The sequence below is a fragment of the Oncorhynchus keta genome, chromosome 33 (genome assembly GCF_023373465.1).
Source record: "Oncorhynchus keta strain PuntledgeMale-10-30-2019 chromosome 33, Oket_V2, whole genome shotgun sequence".
Lineage (NCBI taxonomy): Eukaryota > Metazoa > Chordata > Actinopteri > Salmoniformes > Salmonidae > Oncorhynchus > Oncorhynchus keta.
Window position 1 is genome coordinate 3,560,433 of NC_068453.1, and position 21,007 is coordinate 3,581,439.

Here is a 21,007-nt window from a genome sequence, read left to right on the forward strand (position 1 = left end):
CAAACTTCAGAGTGTTTTCTTTCAAATTGTACCAAGAATATGCATATCCTTGGTTCTGTGCCTGAGCTATAGGCTGTTAGATTTGGGTATGTCTTCAGGCAGAAATTTAAAAAACTAGGGGGTAGCTCTAAGAGGTTTTAAGAGATATAGGATTTTAAAAAACCTTGAGTGTCTCCAATGATCCAAGGTCCTGGCAGTTCTGTGCAGACTCAGGACAACTGAGTTCAGGAGAAGTACACATATTCAAATAGGGGTCCATAATTTGCTTTCTAATGATCATGATCTTTTTGTCAGAGAAGTTCATGAAGTCATCACTGCTGAAGTGAAGGCCATCCTCACCTGGGGAATGATGCTTTTTAGTTAGCTTTGGGACAGCATCAACAATACATTTTGATAGTTTTTATTCTCAATCAGGTTGGAAAAGTAGGCTGATCGTGTAGCACTGAGGGCTTTTTGATATTGCACTGTACTTTCTTTCCAAGCTAGACAGAAAGCTTCAAATTTGGTCGAGCACCATTTCTGTTCCAATTTTCTGGAAACTTGCTTCAAGGAGCTAGTTTCTTGTGACAATAGTTTTTATTGTTAGCATTGTGACTGCATCTAGGGTGTTATGCAAGGTTACGTTTAGATCCTGGGTTAAGTGGTTAAATCCTTAAGAGTCTATTCATTTTTATATTATGTTACTTAGATTGATTCACGGGTGTGCCAATCTAAGAAACATAATAAAAAAATCCCCATCAGCATCTGTCAATTTAAGCTATAGATACATTTTTGGGGCATGGGCTGTGTCTCTACCCTTCTTCCGCATCTGCAGTGGAAGGTGGCAAAGCTACAGCGATGTTTGTGAAACGTCTATGTAGTCCGTTTTGCTCTATAACCCCTGCAAGCCTGAAGTCGGTAATGGTGATGTGCTAACTTCTGTCTGTGGTGTCCGAACTGTTTGGGCTACAAACCAATATGACCCAACTGTGGAAAGGGAAAACTCTCTAACTAACACGATGGCATTCTCCGTTTTGCAAACCCCACAAGTGCCATTGGACTCTTCGTAAAGTAATCCATACAAATTAATGGAATTATGGAGGGAGTTTTATGGCAACAAAAATTAGGGGTTAAACACAAACATTTCCTGAGCTGTCTTATATCTCCTAGATATAGGACAAACACTTAAGCCTTATTCCTTATGATACATTTTTTTAATTGTCTTTTTTTTGCCATTTAAGAATGTGTTATTAAATGCTTTTCTATGGGCTATAAGACCCATTTTTTTATGTATACCTTAATTAAGGGGTCTTAAAATTCCAAATCAAATAGCTAAATGATCCATGGTATGAACCTCTTAACAAAATTCCATATGTTAGCTTAGTAGACAGCTTAGACATTTAGAGGTTAACTGATTTTTGTACTCCGACATCCTTGAATAGGTTGAGGGAGAACAGCTTTGATAATCCTTATTTGTTGCGATTAATAAAATGGTGGTCCGATAGTCAGGATTATGAGGAGAAACATCTAGATCCACAATATCTATTCCAAAAACTAGATCCAGCGTATGATTGAAGCAATGCGTAGGTTCCAAGACATGTTGGACGAGTCGATGATTGCTCAGAAAGCATTTTGGAGTGGGTCTGTGGACTTGTCCATGGGAATAATGAAAGTCACCAAAAATGTGAATATTATATCCATCTCATTGTGGAACTAGAGGTGTTAGAGCCCTGTCTATGTTGATAGATAAGATAAAAGCAACCCTCCAGCTAGGATGCAGTCCGTCACTCCTCAGCAGGCCAGGCTTGGTCCCATTTGAGGGTGAGTCCCAGGAAGAGGGCCAATTATCTAATGCATGTCGATACACGTACGCAGGGTTTTGTCCTTCTTCTCCACAAAAAAAGAACCCTGAGCCAGAGGAGGAGGCAGAAGGACAGATACTCCCTGCAGCCAGCGAGTCCTCAATATATGTCTCCATCGCCTTGGTCTCCGGACCTGACAGGGAATAAAGCCACACCAAAGGTGGTGTAGTGCCCGGGAGAAGGTTGATGGCGCAGTCAAAGGGCCGATGCGGAGGAAGTGCGATGGCATGGGCCTTGCTGAAAACCTCCCAGAGGTCATGGTATTCCGGCGGAGAGGTCCGTGGCTTTTCCCAAGCCTGCAGGAAAACGTTCCGGGGCAGGCAGCGCCGACTTCAGGCAATACCCATGGCAAAACGGGCTCCAACCCAGGATAGAACCAGTAGCCCAGTCGATCAGGGGATTGTGCCTCTGGAGCCAGGAAATCCTCAAAACCAAGGGTGCTTAGATGGGCAGGAACTGCATATACTCACTGTGACTACCTGACACTCTCAGGTTAATGGGACAACTAGTGTGGGTGACTCTGCCAATAAAGCGCCCATCCAACGCTCTGCCATTCATGGGAATAGAGAGAGCTCTGACACCAGGGTAGCATCCATAAAGCTCTCGTCGGCCCCACAGTCTATGACTAACCGGAGAGATAGCATGGGTAGCATGGAGAGAGGTATGAGTAATGGAAGATGGGAAACTCCCCGTACAGCTCACCAGCGTACTCGTACTCGTACCTCCTTGATGAGCCTGGTTTTTTAATGGGCAGGTAGAATAAAAAATGTCCCGTAGCTCCACAATACATACAGCTCTGGGTGTTAAAGTCAGCGTAAGCGCTCAGCAGGAGACAATCTAGCCCTGCCCAGTTGCATGACCTAAGAGACTTTGCCTGACATCAGATCCACTCGGAAATGTGGGTGTCAGGGATTTCTGGGATTCCTCAGAGGCGAAGTGGAATTCGAGGATGAACGTCGGCAACAGGGAACCGACCCCCTTTCCTTCCTACGTTCCCGTAGCCACCCATTGATCCAGATGGTCAAGGTTATGAGGGAGTTGAGGTCCAGGGGTAGCTCCCCGGCTGCGATCTCATCTTTAATCCCCTCCGACAACCTGTGATGGAACACGTTGAACAGGGCTTCTGGGTTCCAGGCACTCATCCGCCAACGTGCAAAAATCCACCGCATAGTCAGCCACACTACGGGAATCCTGACGTAGTTGGAGCAGCTTACAATCAGCCTCTCTCCTGGACAACGGAGAATTATAAGTGAAATAATCTGTCTGTAAACAATTGTTGGAAAAATGACTTGTGTCATGCACAAAGTAGATGTCCTAACCGACTTGCCCAAACTATAGTTTGTTAACAAGAAATTTGTGGAGTGGTTGAAAAACAAGTTTTAATGACTCCAACCTAAGTGTATGTAAACTTCCAACTTCAACTGTAGCATGTCGATTAAGACACATTTACAGACCTAACAAGAGCCCCAGTGTGTCAATTCTATGCCTATGATTATGACCGCCTTATCCTGTTGATATTCTGTTTTAATAATAACAAACTACTTATCATATAGATCCCTCTTAAACAGCTTGGAAAATGCTTGGAAAATTCCAGAAAATGATGTCATGGCTTTAGAAGCTTCTGATAGGCTAATTGACATAATTTGAGTCATTTAGAGGTGTTCCTGTGGATGTATTTCGAGGCCTACCTTCAAAATTCAATGCCTCTTTGTTTGACATCATGGGGAAATCAAAAGAAATCAGCCAAGACCTCAGAAAAAGTTTTAGACCTCCACAAGTCTGGGCCATCCTTGGAAGCAATTTCCAAATGCCTGAAGGTACCACATTCATGAACCTTGTGAAGATGCTGGAGGAAACAGATACAAAAGTATCTATATCCACAGTAAAATGAGTCCTTCATTGACATAACCTGAAAGGCCGCTCAGCAAGGAAGAAGCCATTGCTCCAAAACCGCCATAAAAAAAGCCAGACTACGGTTTGTAACTGCACATGGGGACAAAGATCGTACTTTTTGGAGAAATATCCTCTGAAGGCACTGTATCTTGAATTTTTTTGTCAAAATGGAGTTTGGACAAAATAAAAATCATTGCCATGTTGGTACCACTCCAAAGAGAGCAAAGCATGATGACATGATAACTATGATAATCATCATTTTATCTGGAATACTGTTTAAGTTGAGTTCAATATTAATTTTGAATATTGAGTGTAAAAATTGAAAACTATAATTGTAAAAATGTATTTTTGGGCCTCATTGGAACACATGTGTTAATGTGTGTGGAGGGAGGGATTCCGTTGACAAGCTCACACACCAGTTCCCCATGCTTATTCAAGTTGATTTCAGACGTGCAAAAATACGGCATAAGAAAACCATTCAAATAAATGTCTTGGCAGAGTGGATACAGAGGAATGGTGTAGTAGTATTAAACATGGTTGCTGTTACATATTTAGTATCATTGTCTCAATACAACAGAGATTTCAACTCTTAACAAGAATTTAAACTTTCAACCGATATAAGCCTTAAGATTATCATAGCTTTGTCCTGGATCTAGGACTAAAGGAGAGGTTTTGTGATATGCCAGCATAGTAGTGCAAGATTAATTGATATTTCAAGCCAGCAATCCTCACCATGAAGAGTTAGAAACGCTGTTTTAATTCTTCACAAAGCTATTTATATATTCTTAGTTCCGAGAAACACTACAGGAATCAAACACATACATGAAAACACACTTAACAAAACAGCTCCGTCTATTCTCATATCATTAGTCATAGCTAACCCTCTAAGGATGCTTTCCTAATGTCACCTTATTCCTTTTTATACAGTGGCTTGCGAAAGTATTCATCCCACTTGGCATTTTTGCCTTTTGTTGCCTTACAACCTGGAATTCAAATGGATTTTATTTTGGGGGGGGGCATCATTTGATTTACACAACATGCCTACCACTTTGAAGATGCAAATTATATTTTTTGTGAAACAAACAAGAATAACACAAAAAACCTGAACTTGAGCATGCATAACTATTCACCCACCCAAAGTCAATTTGTAGAGCCACCCTTTGCAGCAATTAAAACAAGTCTCTTTATGTCTCTTTAAGATTGGCACATCTAGCCACTCGGATTTCAAGTTGGATGGGTTCCACTGGTGTACAGCAATCTTTAAGTCATACCACAGATTCTCAATTGGATTGAGGTCTGGGCTTTGACGAGGCCATTCCAAGACATTTAAACGTTTCCCCTTAAACCACTCGAGTGCTGCTTTAGCAATACGCTTAGGGTCATTGTCCTGCTGGAAGGTGAACCTCCATCCCAGTCTCAAATCTCTGGAAGACTGAAACAGGTTTCCCTAAGGATTTCCCTGTATTTAGCGCCATCCATCATTCCTTAAAATTCTGACCAGTTTCCCAGTCCCTGCCAATGAAAAACATCTCTACAGCATGATGCTGCCACCACCATGCTTCACCGTGGGGATGGTATTCTCGGGATGATGAGAGGTGTTGGGTTTGTGCCAGACATAGCGTTTTCCATGATGGCCAAAAAGCACACTTTTAGACTCATCTGACCAGAGTACCTTCTTCAATATGTTTGGTGAGTCTCCCACATACCTTTTGGTGAACACCAAACGTGTTCGATTGTTTTTTTCTGGAAACCTTTTCATAAAGCCCAGCTCTGTGGATTGTACGGCTTAAAGTGGTCCTATGGACAGATACTCCAATCTCCGCTGTGGAGCTTTGCAGCTCCTTCAGGGTTATCTTTGGTCTCTTTGGTTGCCTCTCTGATTAATGCCCTCCTTCCCTGGTCTGACTTTTGGTGGTTGGCCCTCTTTTGGCAGGTTTTTTGTGGTACCATATTCTTTCAATTTTTTGTATAATGGATTTAATGGTGCTCTGTGGGATGTTCAAGGTTTCTAATATTTTTTTATAACCCAACCCTGATCTGTACTTCTTCAACTTTGTCCCTGACATGTTTGGAGAGCTCCTTGGTCTTCATGATGCCGCTTGCTTGGTGGTGTTGCAGATTCTGGGGCCTTTCAGAACAGGTGTATATATACTGAGATCATGTGACAGATCATGTGACACTTAGATTGCACACAGGTGGACTTTATAATTTGACTAATTATGTGACTTCTGAAGATCACTGGTTGCACCAGATCTTATTTAGGGGCTTCATAGCAAATGGGGTGAATACATATGCACGCACCACTTTTCCTTTTGTTTTAACATTTTTAAACAGGTACTATTTTTCATTTCACTTCACCAATTTGGACTATTTTGTGTTTGTCCATTACATGAAATCCAAATAAAAAACATTTAAACTACAGGTTGTAATGCAACTAAATAGGAAAAATTCCAAGGGGGATGAATACATTTGCAAGGCACTGTGTACACTAATTTTGACCAGAACTCTATGGGCTTGATGGGCCCAGGTCTAAAGTAGTGCACTTTATAGGGAATAGGGTGCCATTTGAGATGCACTCTAAGAGACACTGGAGGAATGACGGCCATGAGAGTCCATTGTGAGCCTCAGCAGCAGTTAAAACTTTTGTATACTCTTTAGAAAAAGCACATGGAAGCACACTGGTATATGGTACCTATGTTATGAAATACCTTTGTAATGCGTGTGAATAGATTATGGTAGTACTGTTACTGATCATAGAGTTCTTCCTGTTGTTTCAGAGTAGCCTTGCTTAGAGTCAAAGATATTTCACTCATTCTACTTTCCTCCCTTTGGGCTTTGGATCATAACAGAGCATATTCTCGCAGAATGTAAGTGATGGCTTCTATTCTTTGGTTTGGCTTGAATTCATTCATGACTTCAGTTTTCAGTGTTGCTTTTCTTTGGTATTAAGCTTGTTCCACCTCTACTCAATGCTCATTTATTTTAATCTGAGGATGTCTCCTGAGAGAGAGAGAGAGAGAGAGAGAGAGAGAGAGAGAGAGAGAGAGAGAGAGAGAGAGAGAGAGTTAGAATACAGTAGATCTGTGTGTGTGTGTGTGTGTGTGTGTGTGTGTGTGTGTGTGTGTGTGTGTGTGTGTGTGTGTGTGTGTGTGTGTGTGTGTGTGTGTGTGTGTGTGTGTGTGTGTGTGTGTGTGTGTGTGTGTGTGTGTGTGTGTACAACCTACCGGTGACCACTATGAAGATGATGACGGCCACACCCAGGAACATGGAGATACAGCTGAGCAGCAGAGAGAGACGACCCAGCCTCTTAGCTCCGTCTACATCCCCGGTCTGGAGAACAGACTGCGACTAGAGAGCAAGCGAGAGACAGAGATGGGAGTGGGGTGAGAGAGACAGAGTAGAGGGAATGTGGGGCAATAAGAGACGGTAACTAAAGCATTTATTTAAAGGGATACTTTGGTATTTTGGCAAAGTGAGAGTGAGATGAACTCGAGGATACCATTTTTATGTCTCTGTGTCGTGTATGAAGGAAGTTCGAGGGAGTTTCGGAAGCCAATGCTAACTAGCATTAGTGCAATGACTGAAAGTCTATGAGTATCTGTTAGCATACTTATTGCCAAAATTTGTGTAGAAATGACACACATACACATGTAGGGCCGGCTCCAAGCATAAGCGACATCAGTGGTTGCTTAGGGCCTGTCATGCCAAATAATGTCCCCTTGCCAAATAGTGTCCCTCTCAACGTCACAATGGGATTCGATGCTAGAGGTGTTGCTAGAACTTGCAACATTCTGACCGGATTATGTATTGAACCAAAGTGTCCATTGCTATGCTGGTTGCTTGATTTCCTTGTAGTGGTCACAAAGGAACCAGGACACCAGCACTTCTAGTTCTAGTTCACCTCAGAAGTGCTTGCTCAGTCCACACAGAATTATTACCTCAGAATTGCTCTCCAAGGACGGTGTTTTTGATAGTGACAACCTGCTGACTACCTGCTGCTTCAGACGACCGAGAACACTGGAAAGAGAACACTATTTCTTTACCAGGAAAATAACATAAAAGGAGAAATAAAAGGAGTTTGATCGTGGACTTCAGGAAACAGCAGAAGGAGCACCCTCCTATCCACATCGACGGTGCAGTAGTGGAGAAGGTGGAAAGTTTTAAGTTCCTTGGCATACACATCACAGACAAACTGAAATGGTCCGTGCATACAGATAGTGTTGTGAAGAAGGCGCAACAGCGCCTCTTCAACCTCAGGGGGCTGAAGAAATTGAGCTTGTCACGAAAAACACTCACAAACCTTTACCGATGCACAATCGAGAGCATCCTGTCGGGCTGTATCACCCCCAGGTACGGCAACTGCTCCGCCCACAACCGTAAGGCTCTCCAGAGTGTAGTCGGCACAACACATCACCGGGGGCAAACTACCTGCCCTCCAGGACACCTACACTATCCAATGTCACAGGAAGGCCAAAAAGATCATCAAGAACAACAACTACCCGAGCCACTGCCTGTTCACCCCGCTATCATCCAGAATGCGAGGTCAGTACAGGTACATCAAAGCTGGGACGAAGAGACTGTAAAACAGCTTCTATCTCAAGGCCATCAGACTGTTAAACAGCCATCACTAACATTGAGTGGCTGCTGCCAACATACTGACTCAATCTCTAGCCACTTTAATAATTCAAAATTGGATGTAATAAATGGATCACTAGTCACTTTAAACAATGCCACCTTAAATAATGTTTACATACCCTACATTACTCATCTCATACGTATATACTGTACTCTATACCATCTACTGCATCTTGCCTATGCCGTTCGGCTATCGCTCATCCTTATATATTTCTATGTACATATTCTTATTCATTCCTTTACACTTGTGTGTGTATAAGGTAGTTGTTGTGAAATTGTTTGATTACTTGTTAGATATTACAGCACAGTCGGAACTAGAAGCACAAACATTTCGCTACACTCGCATTAACATCTGCTAACCATGTGTATGTGACCAATACAATTTGATGTGATATATTTGTCTTTATGTAAGAAAATATTGTTAAATAGGAATAAATCATTTAAGTTGTTTTTAGATGTTTTTTATATTCACATTGCTAGCTAATGGACTTATTTACCTCAGTTTTATTTAGCTAACGTTATCTAAGTTAGCTAGCTAATTGTAGCAGCTTTCTGTTTATCTAGCTAGCTAACTGTTATTGTAGCAGCTTTCTGTTTGTGTGTGGCTTGCACTTTAATGGCATCCCTCAAGGAGATTTTCTTTTATCTTTCCAACCAGGCGAAGTACTATGAAGGCACCATTGATCTCGACAAGAGGCGCAACATTCGTAGTGGGACAGAGAAATTCACAATTCAGGGTAACATAAGCATTTAGTTTCTATTACTGTTACTGTTAGATAACTGGAAGGATTTATGTAAAAAACAATTCAACGGTTACAGATCCAGTTGCAGGGTGTTCATACGAATCTTTTTAAAGTGTGCTGCGGAGCTCTGCGAGATTTCTGTGATTTTCTATGATTTTCTGAAATAACACAAAACCCTCCGTAAATAACTCAGTTCTTAACGTAAAGACTTAAAACTCAGGATTCTGTAAAGGCATTCGCCAATCATGATATGAGTTTATTTATAGCTTCCTGTGCCAACCGGAAGTGCCTTAAATGGTGTCACAGTGGCAGTTTCCAAGGGTTAAAAAGGTCAGATCTTTTCAAAACTTCCTATGTGTGATTAGGCAACCCCCATAAACTGTAAGTCAGTCATTTCTCCCAACAGATGTCAAAGAAAAGCTCTCTGTCACACACACACACAGAAACACACACACAGCAAGGATGGAGTGACAAAGTGCGGTGCTTAAAGACACACAGAGCCTGCAATGGCATTTCCATATTCTCTAGGCCGTGCCGAGTTCACGTAACTACGTGTTTTGTGTTTTTTTTTATGGTTTGAACCGAAGGCATTGTGAATTTTAGGCCAGCTCTGAAGTTTGTGATAGTTGGCTACTAAACGAGTTGGAAAAAGGGGGTTTGGTGTCAGTTTGTATCAGTTTGGTGTCAGAATGATATCTAATTGACTGATGGACGGTGACTTGCTGGTGACTCTTGTCCATTTGCAATATGTTTAAACAGTGAGGTACCATCACCAAAGTGACATTCTGAAATCAACCCTAACGAGCGATTGAGATGAACCAGAATCACTGCCCAGCCATCCCGAGTTCATCGGGCCAGTCAATTTCGCATTCCTGCAGGATTTTTATAGCATGACAAAATCGTGATGGTACATGCCCATTGAACCATATTGCAAATGCACAGTGACTTTGCAAAAGTGAGAAAACATAAACAAATGGACATAATGAAATCAACACAACGAGCGATGGAGAAGACCCACTATCAATGCCCGGCCATCCCGAGTTCATCTAGCCAGTCAATTTTGCATCTCTGCAGGATTTTTGAGCATGTCAAATTTCTTATGGTAAATGCCCATTGAACCATATTGCAAATGCACGTGCACTTGCAATATGATTCAACAGTGAAAAAACATCACAAAATGGACATGATGAAATCAACACAACGAGTGATGGAAAGGAACAACCATCACTGCCCGGCCATCCTTTGTTCCCATAGCGGGCACTGCTATGGGAACAAAGCGCCGACTGAGATGGCCGCCTCGCTTCGCGTTCTAGGAAACTATGCAGTTTTTTGTTTTTTACGTGTTATTTCTTACATTAGTACCCCAGGTCATCTTAGGTTTCATTACATACAGTCGAGAAGAACTACTGAATATAAGATCAGCGTCAACTCACCATCAGTACGACCAAGAATATGTTTTCCGCGACGCGGATCCTGTGTTCTGCCTTACAAACAGGACAACGGAATGGATCGCTTGCAGCGACCCAAGGAAACGACTACGAAAAAGAGGGAAACGCGGCGGTGTTCTGGTCAGACTCCGAAAAAGGGCACATCGCGCACCACTTCCCAGTATTCTTCTTGCCAATGTCCAGTCTCTCGACAACAAGGTTGATGAAATCCGAGCAAGGGTGGCATTCCAGAGGGACATCAGAGACTGTAACGTTCTTTGCTTTACGGAAACATGGCTTACTGGGAAGACGCTATCCAGGGCGGTGCAGCCAACGGGTTTCTCCACGCATCGCGCGGACAGAAACAAACATCTCTCTGGTAAGAAGAGTGGCGGGGGCGTATGCCTCATGACTAACGGGACATGGTGTGATGAAGGAAACATACAGGAACTCAAATCCTTCTGTTCACCTGATTTAGAATTCCTCACAATCAAATGTAGACCGCATTATCTTCCAAGAGAATTCTCTTCGATTATAATCACAGCCGTATATATCCCCCCCAAGCAGACACATCGATGGCTCTGAACGAACTTTATTTAACTCTTTGCAAACTGGAAAACATTTATCCGGAGGCTGCATTCATTGTAGCTGGGGATTTTAACAAAGCCAATCTGAAAACAAGACTCCCTAAATTTTATCAGCATATCGATTGCGCAACCAGGGGTGGTAAAACCTTGGATCATTGTTACTCTAACTTCCGCGACGCATATAAGGCCCTGCCCCGCCCCCTTTCGGAAAAGCTGACCACGACTCCATTTTGCTGATCCCTGCCTACAGGCAGAAATTAAAACAAGAGGCTCCCACGCTGAGGTCTGTCCAACGCTGGTCAGACCAAGCTGACTCTACACTCCAAGACTGCTTCCATCACGTGGACTGGGACATGTTTCGTATTGCGTCAGATGGGAATATTGACGAATACGCTGATTCGGTGTGCGAGTTCATTAGAACGTGCGTCGAAGATGTCGTTCCCATAGCAACGATAAAAACATTCCCTAACCAGAAACCGTGGATTGATGGCAGCATTCGAGTGAAACTGAAAGCGCGAACCACTGCTTTTAATCAGGGCAAGGTGTCTGGCAACATGACTGAATACAAACAGTGCAGCTATTCCCTCCGCAAGGCTATTAAACAAGCTAAGCGTCAGTACAGAGACAAAGTGGAATCTCAATTCAACGGCTCAGACACAAGAGGCATGTGGCAGGGTCTACAGTCAATCACGGACTACAAGATGAAATCCAGCCCAGTCACGGACCAGGATGTCTTGCTCCCAGGCAGACTAAATAACTTTTTGCCCGCTTTGAGGACAATACAGTGCCACTGACACGGCCTGCAACGGAAACATGCGGTCTCTCCTTCACTGCAGCCGAGGTGAGTAAGACATTTAAACGTGTTAACCCTCGCAAGGCTGCAGGCCCAGACGGCATCCCCAGCCGCGCCCTCAGAGCATGCGCAGACCAGCTGGCCGGTGTGTTTACGGACATATTCAATCAATCCCTATACCAGTCTGCTGTTCCCACATGCTTCAAGAGGGCCACCATTGTTCCTGTTCCCAAGAAAGCTAAGGTAACTGAGCTAAACGACTACCGCCCCGTAGCACTCACTTCCGTCATCATGAAGTGCTTTGAGAGACTAGTCAAGGACCATATCACCTCCACCCTACCTGACACCCTAGACCCACTCCAATTTGCTTACCGCCCAAATAGGTCCACAGACGATGCAATCTCAACCACACTGCACACTGCCCTAACCCACCTGGACAAGAGGAATACCTATGTGAGAATGCTGTTCATCGACTACAGCTCGGCATTCAACACCATAGTACCTTCCAAGCTCGTCATCAAGCTCGAGACCCTGGGTCTCGACCCCGCCCTGTGCAACTGGGTATTGGACTTCCTGACGGGCCGCCCCCAGGTGGTGAGGGTAGGCAACAACATCTCCTCCCGCTGATCCTCAACACGGGGGCCCCACAAGGGTGCGTTCTGAGCCCTCTCCTGTACTCCCTGTTCACCCACGACTGCGTGGCCACGCACGCCTCCAACTCAATCATCAAGTTTGCGGACGACACAACAGTGGTAGGCTTGATTACCAACAACGACGAGACGGCCTACAGGGAGGAGGTGAGGGCCCTCGGAGTGTGGTGTCAGGAAAATAACCTCACACTCAACGTCAACAAAACTAAGGAGATGATTGTGGACTTCAGGAAACAGCAGAGGGAACACCCCCTATCCACATCGATGGAACAGTAGTGGAGAGGGTAGCTAGTTTTAAGTTCCTCGGCATACACATCACAGACAAACTGAATTGGTCCACTCACACTGACAGCGTCGTGAAGAAGGCGCAGCAGCGCCTATTCAACCTCAGGAGGCTGAAGAAATTCGGCTTGTCACCAAAAGCACTCGCAAACTTCTACAGATGCACAATCGAGAGCATCCTGGCGGGCTGTATCACCGCCTGGTACGGCAACTGCTCCGCCCTCAACCGTAAGGCTCTCCAGAGGGTAGTGAGGACTGCACAACGCATCACCGGGGGCAAACTACCTGCCCTCCAGGACACCTACACCACCCGTTGTTACAGGAAGGCCATAAAGATCATCAAGGACATCAACCACCCAAACCACTGCCTGTTCACCCCGCTATCATCCAGAAGGCGAGGTCAGTACAGGTGCATCAAAGCTGGGACCGAGAGACTGAAAAACAGCTTCTATCTCAAGGCCATCAGACTGTTAAACAGCCACCACTAACAGTGAGTGGCTGCTGCCAACACACTGTCATTGACACTGACCCAACTCCAGCCATTTTAATAATGGGAATTGATGGGAATTATGTAAATATATCACTAGCCACTTTAAACAATGCTACCTTATATAATGTTACTTACCCTACATTATTCATCTCATATGCATATGTATATACTGTACTCTACATCATCGACTGCATCCTTATGTAACACATGTATCACTAGCCACTTTAACTATGCCACTTTGTTTACTTTGTCTACACACTCATCTCATATGTATATACTGTACTCGATACCATCTACTGTATGCTGCTCTGTACCATCACTCATTCATATATCCTTATGTACATATTCCTTATCCCCTTACACTGTGTATAAGACAGTAGTTTTGGAATTGTTAGTTAGATTACTTGTTGGTTATCACTGCATTGTCGGAACTAGAAGCACAAGCATTTCGCTACACTCGCATTTAACATCTGCTAACCATGTGTATGTGACAAATAAAATTTGATTTGATTTGATTTGATTTGACCGGTAAATGCATTTACAACCATATTTTTATTTTTGGGTTACCAGGTGCCTATTTTCAATCACCAGTTGCACAACAATGCTTATCCATCAGAATATTTTAAACAGTCCATAAAGCACTCAGGACGGCCCCCATAGATAGAGGGTCGTAGGAGGGTACTCCTATAGCGGGCATGGTCAATAGGAGTCCTGGTAAATGCATTTACAACCATATTTTTATTTTTGGGTTACCAGGTGCCTATTTTCAATCACCAGTTGCACAACAATGCACGTGCATTTGCAATATGATTCTATAGTGAAAAAACATCACCAACTGGACATGATGAAATCAACACAACGAGCGATGGAAAGGAACAACTATCACTGCCAGGCCATCCTGTGTTCATCAGGCCAGTCAATTTTGCATTCCTGCAGGATTTTTATTGCATGAAGAATTTGTGATGGTACATGCCCATTGAACCATATTGCAAATGCACAGTGACTTTGCAAAAGTGAGAAAACATAAACAAATGGACATAATGAAATCAACACAACGAGCGATGGAAAGGAGCAACTATCACTGCCAGGCCATCCTGTGTTCATCAGGCCAGTCAATTTTGCATTTCTGCAGGATTTTTGAGCATGCCAAATTCGTGATGGTAAATGCCCATTGAAACATATTGCAAATGCACGTGCATTTGCAATATGATTCTATAGTGAAAAAAACATCACCAAATGGACATGATGAAATCAACACAACGAGTGATGGAAACGAACAACTATCACTGCCCGGCCATCCCGAGTTCATCGGGCCAGTCAATTTTGCATTTCTGCAGGATTTTTGAGCATGTCAAATTTCTTATGGCATTTGGCCCCAAAAAAAGTGACTTTTGACTTTGACTTTTGACTTCCTATGAAATCATATTTCAAATGGACAAATCATATTCCTTATGCACAAGTTTTTAAAAAAATTATGATAATAAAATGTTACAAAAGCATTTTCATACAGTTCTTACACGTCATTAATTTACATAAAATCGAAACAATTTTGAAAAACAGTCCAGAAAGCACTTTTTTACGAGGGTGATACGTTTTTTTTTTAAAGTTCACATTTTCGACTTTTGACTTCCTATGAAATCATATTGTAAATGGACAAAACATATTCCTTATGCGCATGTAAAAAAAAAACAAATATTATGATAATAAAATTGGACAAAAGTATGTTGATACAATTATTATACGTGTGTAATTGACACAAAATTCAAAAGAATTTCGAAAAACGGTCCAGAAAGCACTTTTTTAAGGGTGTGAAGTTTTTTTTACAAAATTTTGACATTTTTGACTTTTGACTTCCAATGAAATCATATTGAAAATGGACAAAACATATTCCTTATGCGCATGTAAAAAATAAATAACAATTATGATAATAAAATTGGACAAAAGTATATTCATACAGTTCTTACACATGTGTAATTGACAATAATTGACTATTTGCATTTGCAATTTGCAAACAATTGACAATTGGCATTTGCAATACACTTTGCATGAATCAACGCCGAATTGGGTGGTATTGGACAATGTGTATATGGTTTGTCCGATGCCAATGACTTCCCATTCATTTTTGTCCAATTCAGGGGGGTAATTCCCTTACTTTAGACTCTACTTTGTCTCTATACTGACGCTGAGCTTGTTTGATTGCCTTGCTGAGGGAATAGCTACACTGTTTGTATTCGGTCATGTTTCCGGTCACCTTGCCCTGGTTAAAGGCAGTGGTTCGCACTTTCAGTTTCACGCGAATGCTGCCATCAATCCACGGTTTCTGGTTTGGGAATGTTTTAATGTTCTAATGAACTCGCTCACCGAAACAGCGTATTCGTCAATTTTGTTGTTGGACGCAATGCGGAACATATTCCAATCCACGTGACGAAGCAGTCTTGAAGCGTGGAATCAGATTGGTCGGACCAGCGTTGAACAGACCTGAGCGCGGGAGCTTCTTGTTTTAGTTTCTGTCTGTAGGCTTGGTGCAAGAAAATTGAGTCGTGGTCAGCTTTTCCGAAAGGAGGGTGGGGGAGGGCCTTACATGCGTCGTGGAAGTTAGAATAACAATGATCTAGGGATTTACCAGCCCTGGTTGCGCAATTGATATGCTGAAATAATTTAGGGAGTCTTGTTTTCAGATTAGCATTGTTAAAATCCCCAGCTACAATGAATGCAGCCTCAGGATATGTGGTTTCCAGTTTGCATAAAGTCAAATAAAGTTAGTTCAGGGCCCTCGATGTGTCTGCTTGGGGGGGGAATATATACGGCTGTGATTATAATCGAATAGAATTCCCTTGGTAGATAGTGCGGTCGACATTTGATTGTGAGGAATTCTAAGTCAGGTGAACAGAAGGACTTGAGTTCCTGTATGTTGTTATGATCACACCACGTCTCATTATTCATAAGGCATACCCCCCCGCCCCTCTTCTTACCAGAAAGATGCTTGTTTCTGTCGGCGCGATGCGTGATGAAACCAGCTAGCTGCACCGACTCCGATAGAGTCTCTCGAGTGAGCCATGTTTCCGTGAAGCAAAGAACGTTACAGTCTCTGATGTCTCTCTGGAATGCTACCCTTGCTCGGATTTCATCAACCTTGTTGTCAAGAGACTGGACATTGGCGAGTAGTATGCTAGGGAGTGGTGCGCGATGTGCCCGCCCCGGAGCCTGACCAGAAGACTAATTTGTTTGCCTCTTTTACGACGACGTTGTTTTGGGTCGCCAGCTGTGATCCGATCCATTGTCCTGGGTGGAAGGCAGAACACAGTATCCGCTTCGGTAAAGTCATATTCCTGGTCGTAATGATGGTGAGTTGACGTTGCTCTTATATTCAGTAGTTCCTCCCGACTGTATGTAATGAAACCTAAGATTACCTGAGGTACCAATGTAAGAAATAACACGTAAAAAAACAAACTACTGCATAGTTTCCTAGGAACGCGAAGCGAGGCTGTGATCTCTGTCGGCGGCGGAAGTCGAAAAAAACTCTGACTCTGTTTTCATGTTGGTGCGTTTGTTTGTTTTTTTGGGTTCATTGTTTCTTTATTTATTTAAACACTCACTCCCTGAACATGCTTTCCGACTCTCAGCGAACTCGTTACACCCCATCAGGTCAAACACTACAAAGATAGAGTAGGGGGTTAATAAAGGCCTTAATCAAACTGGGTAAAATAAAAAATCATTGGCCTGTACCTTGACGTGGTGAGAGGGCTTCCAACTAAACCAGGCCCATGTTACTGAACCCCTGACTGCGACTGGCTGCCTGTCGAGGACAAGTGACAGGAAGAACTAGCTGCAGCACCTGATCAAGCATCTCTTGATTCTGCCTCTTTCTTCTCTCCTCATCCTTTATCTCTTTTTCTCCTCTCCCTCCAGACAAAATTCTGCATCTAGTGACTTCTGATTGCCCAACAATCTGCCCACTCATCACATCCCCTCCATAATCTAAAGCTACTGTTATTATCATGTCGTCATTATCTGCTAATAGAGTTTCCTAGCTGTATCATACTGGGCATATAATATGTGAGATACACAGATTAACCAAAAACACAGCAATGCAAACACTCAGAACAAAGAGAGCAGCAGTGCCTGGTCTTCGCAGTCTCCCTCTTCAAGTCCCACTTCCAAGATTGTCTGTTGAGAACAAGTGACAGGCAGAACCTCTCAACCGCACAGCACCCACCTCTTTATTCCACACACCAGAATTAAGTATTTCAGTCTGATTTCCATGAGTGTCCAAAGAAATAATCGGTTAAAATAAATTAATGGACACAACTGTACCAAAAACAAAGTTTATGTATTAAAACAGCAGTTTCATAAGGTGTTCATTATTGTAAAAAGGTATCCTTTGATGGTATTTATTTGTTCCACATGATTCATTGTTGTATCCCAGGACCTATAATAGATAAATATATATTCAACCACAAGGGTGTACTAATGAGCTGTACGAGATGAATCATAGTAGACAACTGAAATTATATTATTTCACTGTAGATAAGGGAAACATGACAGCCAGACAAACCAGTGTATGAATCAAATGGATTTGCAAATGAATGTAGTGGGAATTAGCTGACCTCGTAAGGTAAGTCACTTTGTGTCAAGGAGATTAAACGTTTTCTTTGCCATTTCCAAAACGTAGCAATGTTTAAGACATGGATTTCATGTTGTAACATTAACAAGGTCCGAAAAAGTAGTTAGAATTCATGTTTTCATTTTATTAGCTAAACAAAACTTGTTTTAACAGCAAAATTGTTGCGGAAATCAGCCTTGTTTGATGATGACAAGAACATGACAAGAACATAATTTTTGGTGAAATGATCTCCACAATTATAATCATTAGGTCATCACACCGTTGATATAGCAATGAACAGCTAATAGTTTAACGAATTCCATTGTGATGTAGAGGGGGACACTATTTGGCCAGGGGACATTATTTGGCATGACAGGCCCCCAACCCCCAGAAACACAGTTGGGGTTGTGCATTTGGTTGTGCATCATCAATTTTTCTCTTGTTATGTCAGTCACTGACAGTCACTCAATTAGCCATGGCAGCAAACCGTTTTTGGATTGGGAAGTTAGTCAAGCCAGCTATCTAAACTCTTAGTAGTCGTGGCCGAATACCATCCGGACATGCAGGGCATGTGCCCAGGGGCCCTGACTTCCAGGAGGCCCACATTGATTTTGTGTCACGACTTCCGCCGAAGTTGGCTCCCCTGCCTGTTCGGGTGGTGCTCGGCGGTCGTCGTCACCGTCCTACTAGCCACTACCGATCCCTTTTTCGTTTGTCTGTTGGTTTTGTCTTATTACTTTCACCTGTGTGTATTTTAGTTTAATTAGTGTCCCTATATATATAGTAGGTTGTCCCGCCCTTGTTTTGTGCGGGATTGTTTTTGTTACTCTTTTGTATGGTGTTTTTTTCGTGTGGTTATTCTCCGGACTATTTTGGTCCTGTGTTTGGGCCGGTCTATTGTATGCGCCCTGTGTGTTGGCGTGACCGTTTTTGTGCGCCGGAGAATAAATTGACAATCTACTGAACCCTGCTCTCTGCGCCTGATTCCACCCACCACTCCTAGTAAATCGTGACATTTTGTTAGTCACTCTAACTCAGATATAATTAACATGGCATAAGTCTTGGCAAAATGTGTAGAATTACAGGAAATTTGTTTTAACACTGCAAAAATGCCTCTCCACCCCATTGCAAAATGTGTAGAATTACAGGAAATTAGTTGTCTCGTAGCAAACTGAGTAGAACTGCATGAAACGTGTTATAAAATTGCTAAACCTCTTTCTGCCGCATGGCAAAATGTGTAGAATTACAGAAAGTTTGCATTAAAATGGCAAAATGTGTCTCTACTCCCCTTGGTTTGGAATTGCAGGAAATTAACTTAAAAACAAAAAAATGTCTCTGAAGCGTTTGCCCACAAAATTTTGTTTAGGACCCCAAACGGTTAGGGCTGGCCCTTCCCACACATACATATTACTATAGGTTGAAAGCAAAATATCTTAGAGAATGCACCGCACCATCTCTCAAAATACCCCCAAATGCACTAATATATGGTGATGTTATTGGGTCGGCCTATAAGATTGGTGATATTCCAGATACAAAGCACTAGAGAATATGATTAAGTTATGTTGTTACCATACCACAGGCCAAAGCAAGAACTTACCATGTGAGCATACCACAGCGCGAACATGTTCACCGGCACAGCAAGACAAAAGCACGACAACACCGCAAGCCACAGGTAGCTAGGCGGCTCTGAACCGGGTGGCACCGGGGAGCGGAGGAGGAGGAGGGGGGGTCCGAAGGGGGGTCCGAAGCTCAGCTGGGACGGGGACACTGGCGCAGAGCCTGACCTTAATGGCGATTGGTGTCCGGTCTGCTCGGCATTCGGGGAATGGATGCTACTTCTCAAGTTGAGAGATGTGTGGGAAGGTTTGAGGCTGCTTTCCCCGGTGGGTTCGGTGGTCACGGCGCTCAGGAGTTTCTCTGTGTCTTGGAAGTCGGTGGGATGTGAGACTTCCCTCTCCCCCAGGGCGCTTTTACCAAATGCGGCATCCGTGTTGATAGCCATTCTTTAGATACAAATTTCGATATATTCCTCCAAGACAAGCGTCGGAAATCCCTTTTTGAATTAAATGTTGTATGAACTTTCCTTTGATGAAATCAGGGTGTCAGATGAGTAAACTCTCCTTTGGGCGGTAGTCATCAGCATTAACAGTCGTTTGAACACATTAATTTGATTATAGATGATAAAATAACATATCTAATATCAATACAAAGTTATTGAATTGTACACTAAAAAAACAAGCAATTGAATCTTGCCAATATATCCAAGCGTGATGATATTGATGTATCTCTCGTTCCACCCGGTTCTCCAGTCTTCACTGAGGTAAGTGCAAGCCCTGCTTTTTCAAATGGAAACCCCTTGTGTGTATTACCACTCCCTATAATGATCAGCATCCCCTCAGTGGCTGGACCACTGCATTAGGCTACATTACACGACCGAGCAAAAACCATGTTTAAAAACCACGTCTGAAACTAATTGACCATTTTTACGTGCGCCAGAGACATTAGGGTGGATCACTAGCCTAGTCCTGTGTCTAAGACTAAACATTAGTATTAAAAATGTGTATGGGAAAGAGAGACATACATAGAGACAGAGAGATAGCAGTAAGATAGTTAGAGATGGAAACTGAGCTGCACTTTCTAACCTCCTGCCAAATGTAGGACCCTATAAGAGACACATATTTCGCTGAAATTACACAAACCCACAAAGCATTTTAACACAAATCAAATTTTGACAAACTATCTCATCTGTTAGGCAAAATATCACAGTGTGTAATCCCAGCAAGAAAATATGTGACCTGCTGCCACAAGAGCAGGTCGTAACACTCCATTTTAAGGGTTCCTTATTACAGTGTAAGAATTGTAGTTCATCGTAATAACTCATAGTTACACTGTCATGACATGTGACTGGTGGTAATTGCAGTCTATTTACAGAGGTGTAACAACAAATGCTTGTTACTATGCTTGTTACAATTGGGCAAGTTTCCACTAAATAAAAAAAATGTAGTGATTTGTTTCTTCTCAACTGCATCCTATTAAGTAATAACTACCACAAAAGTTATAATT

General features: G+C 42.7%; 1 protein-coding gene across 1 annotated transcript; it reads right to left on the reverse strand.

The window, feature by feature from the left end:
• Positions 1 to 4,470: 4,470 nt before the first annotated feature.
• LOC118365918 (trafficking regulator of GLUT4 1-like) lies at positions 4,471 to 19,957 on the reverse strand. Its single transcript, XM_035748216.2, has 3 exons — positions 19,542 to 19,957; positions 6,959 to 7,082; positions 4,471 to 6,734 (listed from the first exon to the last, which is right to left on the reverse strand). The coding sequence occupies exons 1-3, from the start codon at positions 19,944 to 19,946 to the stop codon at positions 6,712 to 6,714; spliced, it is 552 nt and encodes a 183-aa protein (XP_035604109.2). The 5' UTR covers positions 19,947 to 19,957; the 3' UTR covers positions 4,471 to 6,711.
• Between the last annotated feature and the right edge of the window lie 1,050 nt (positions 19,958 to 21,007).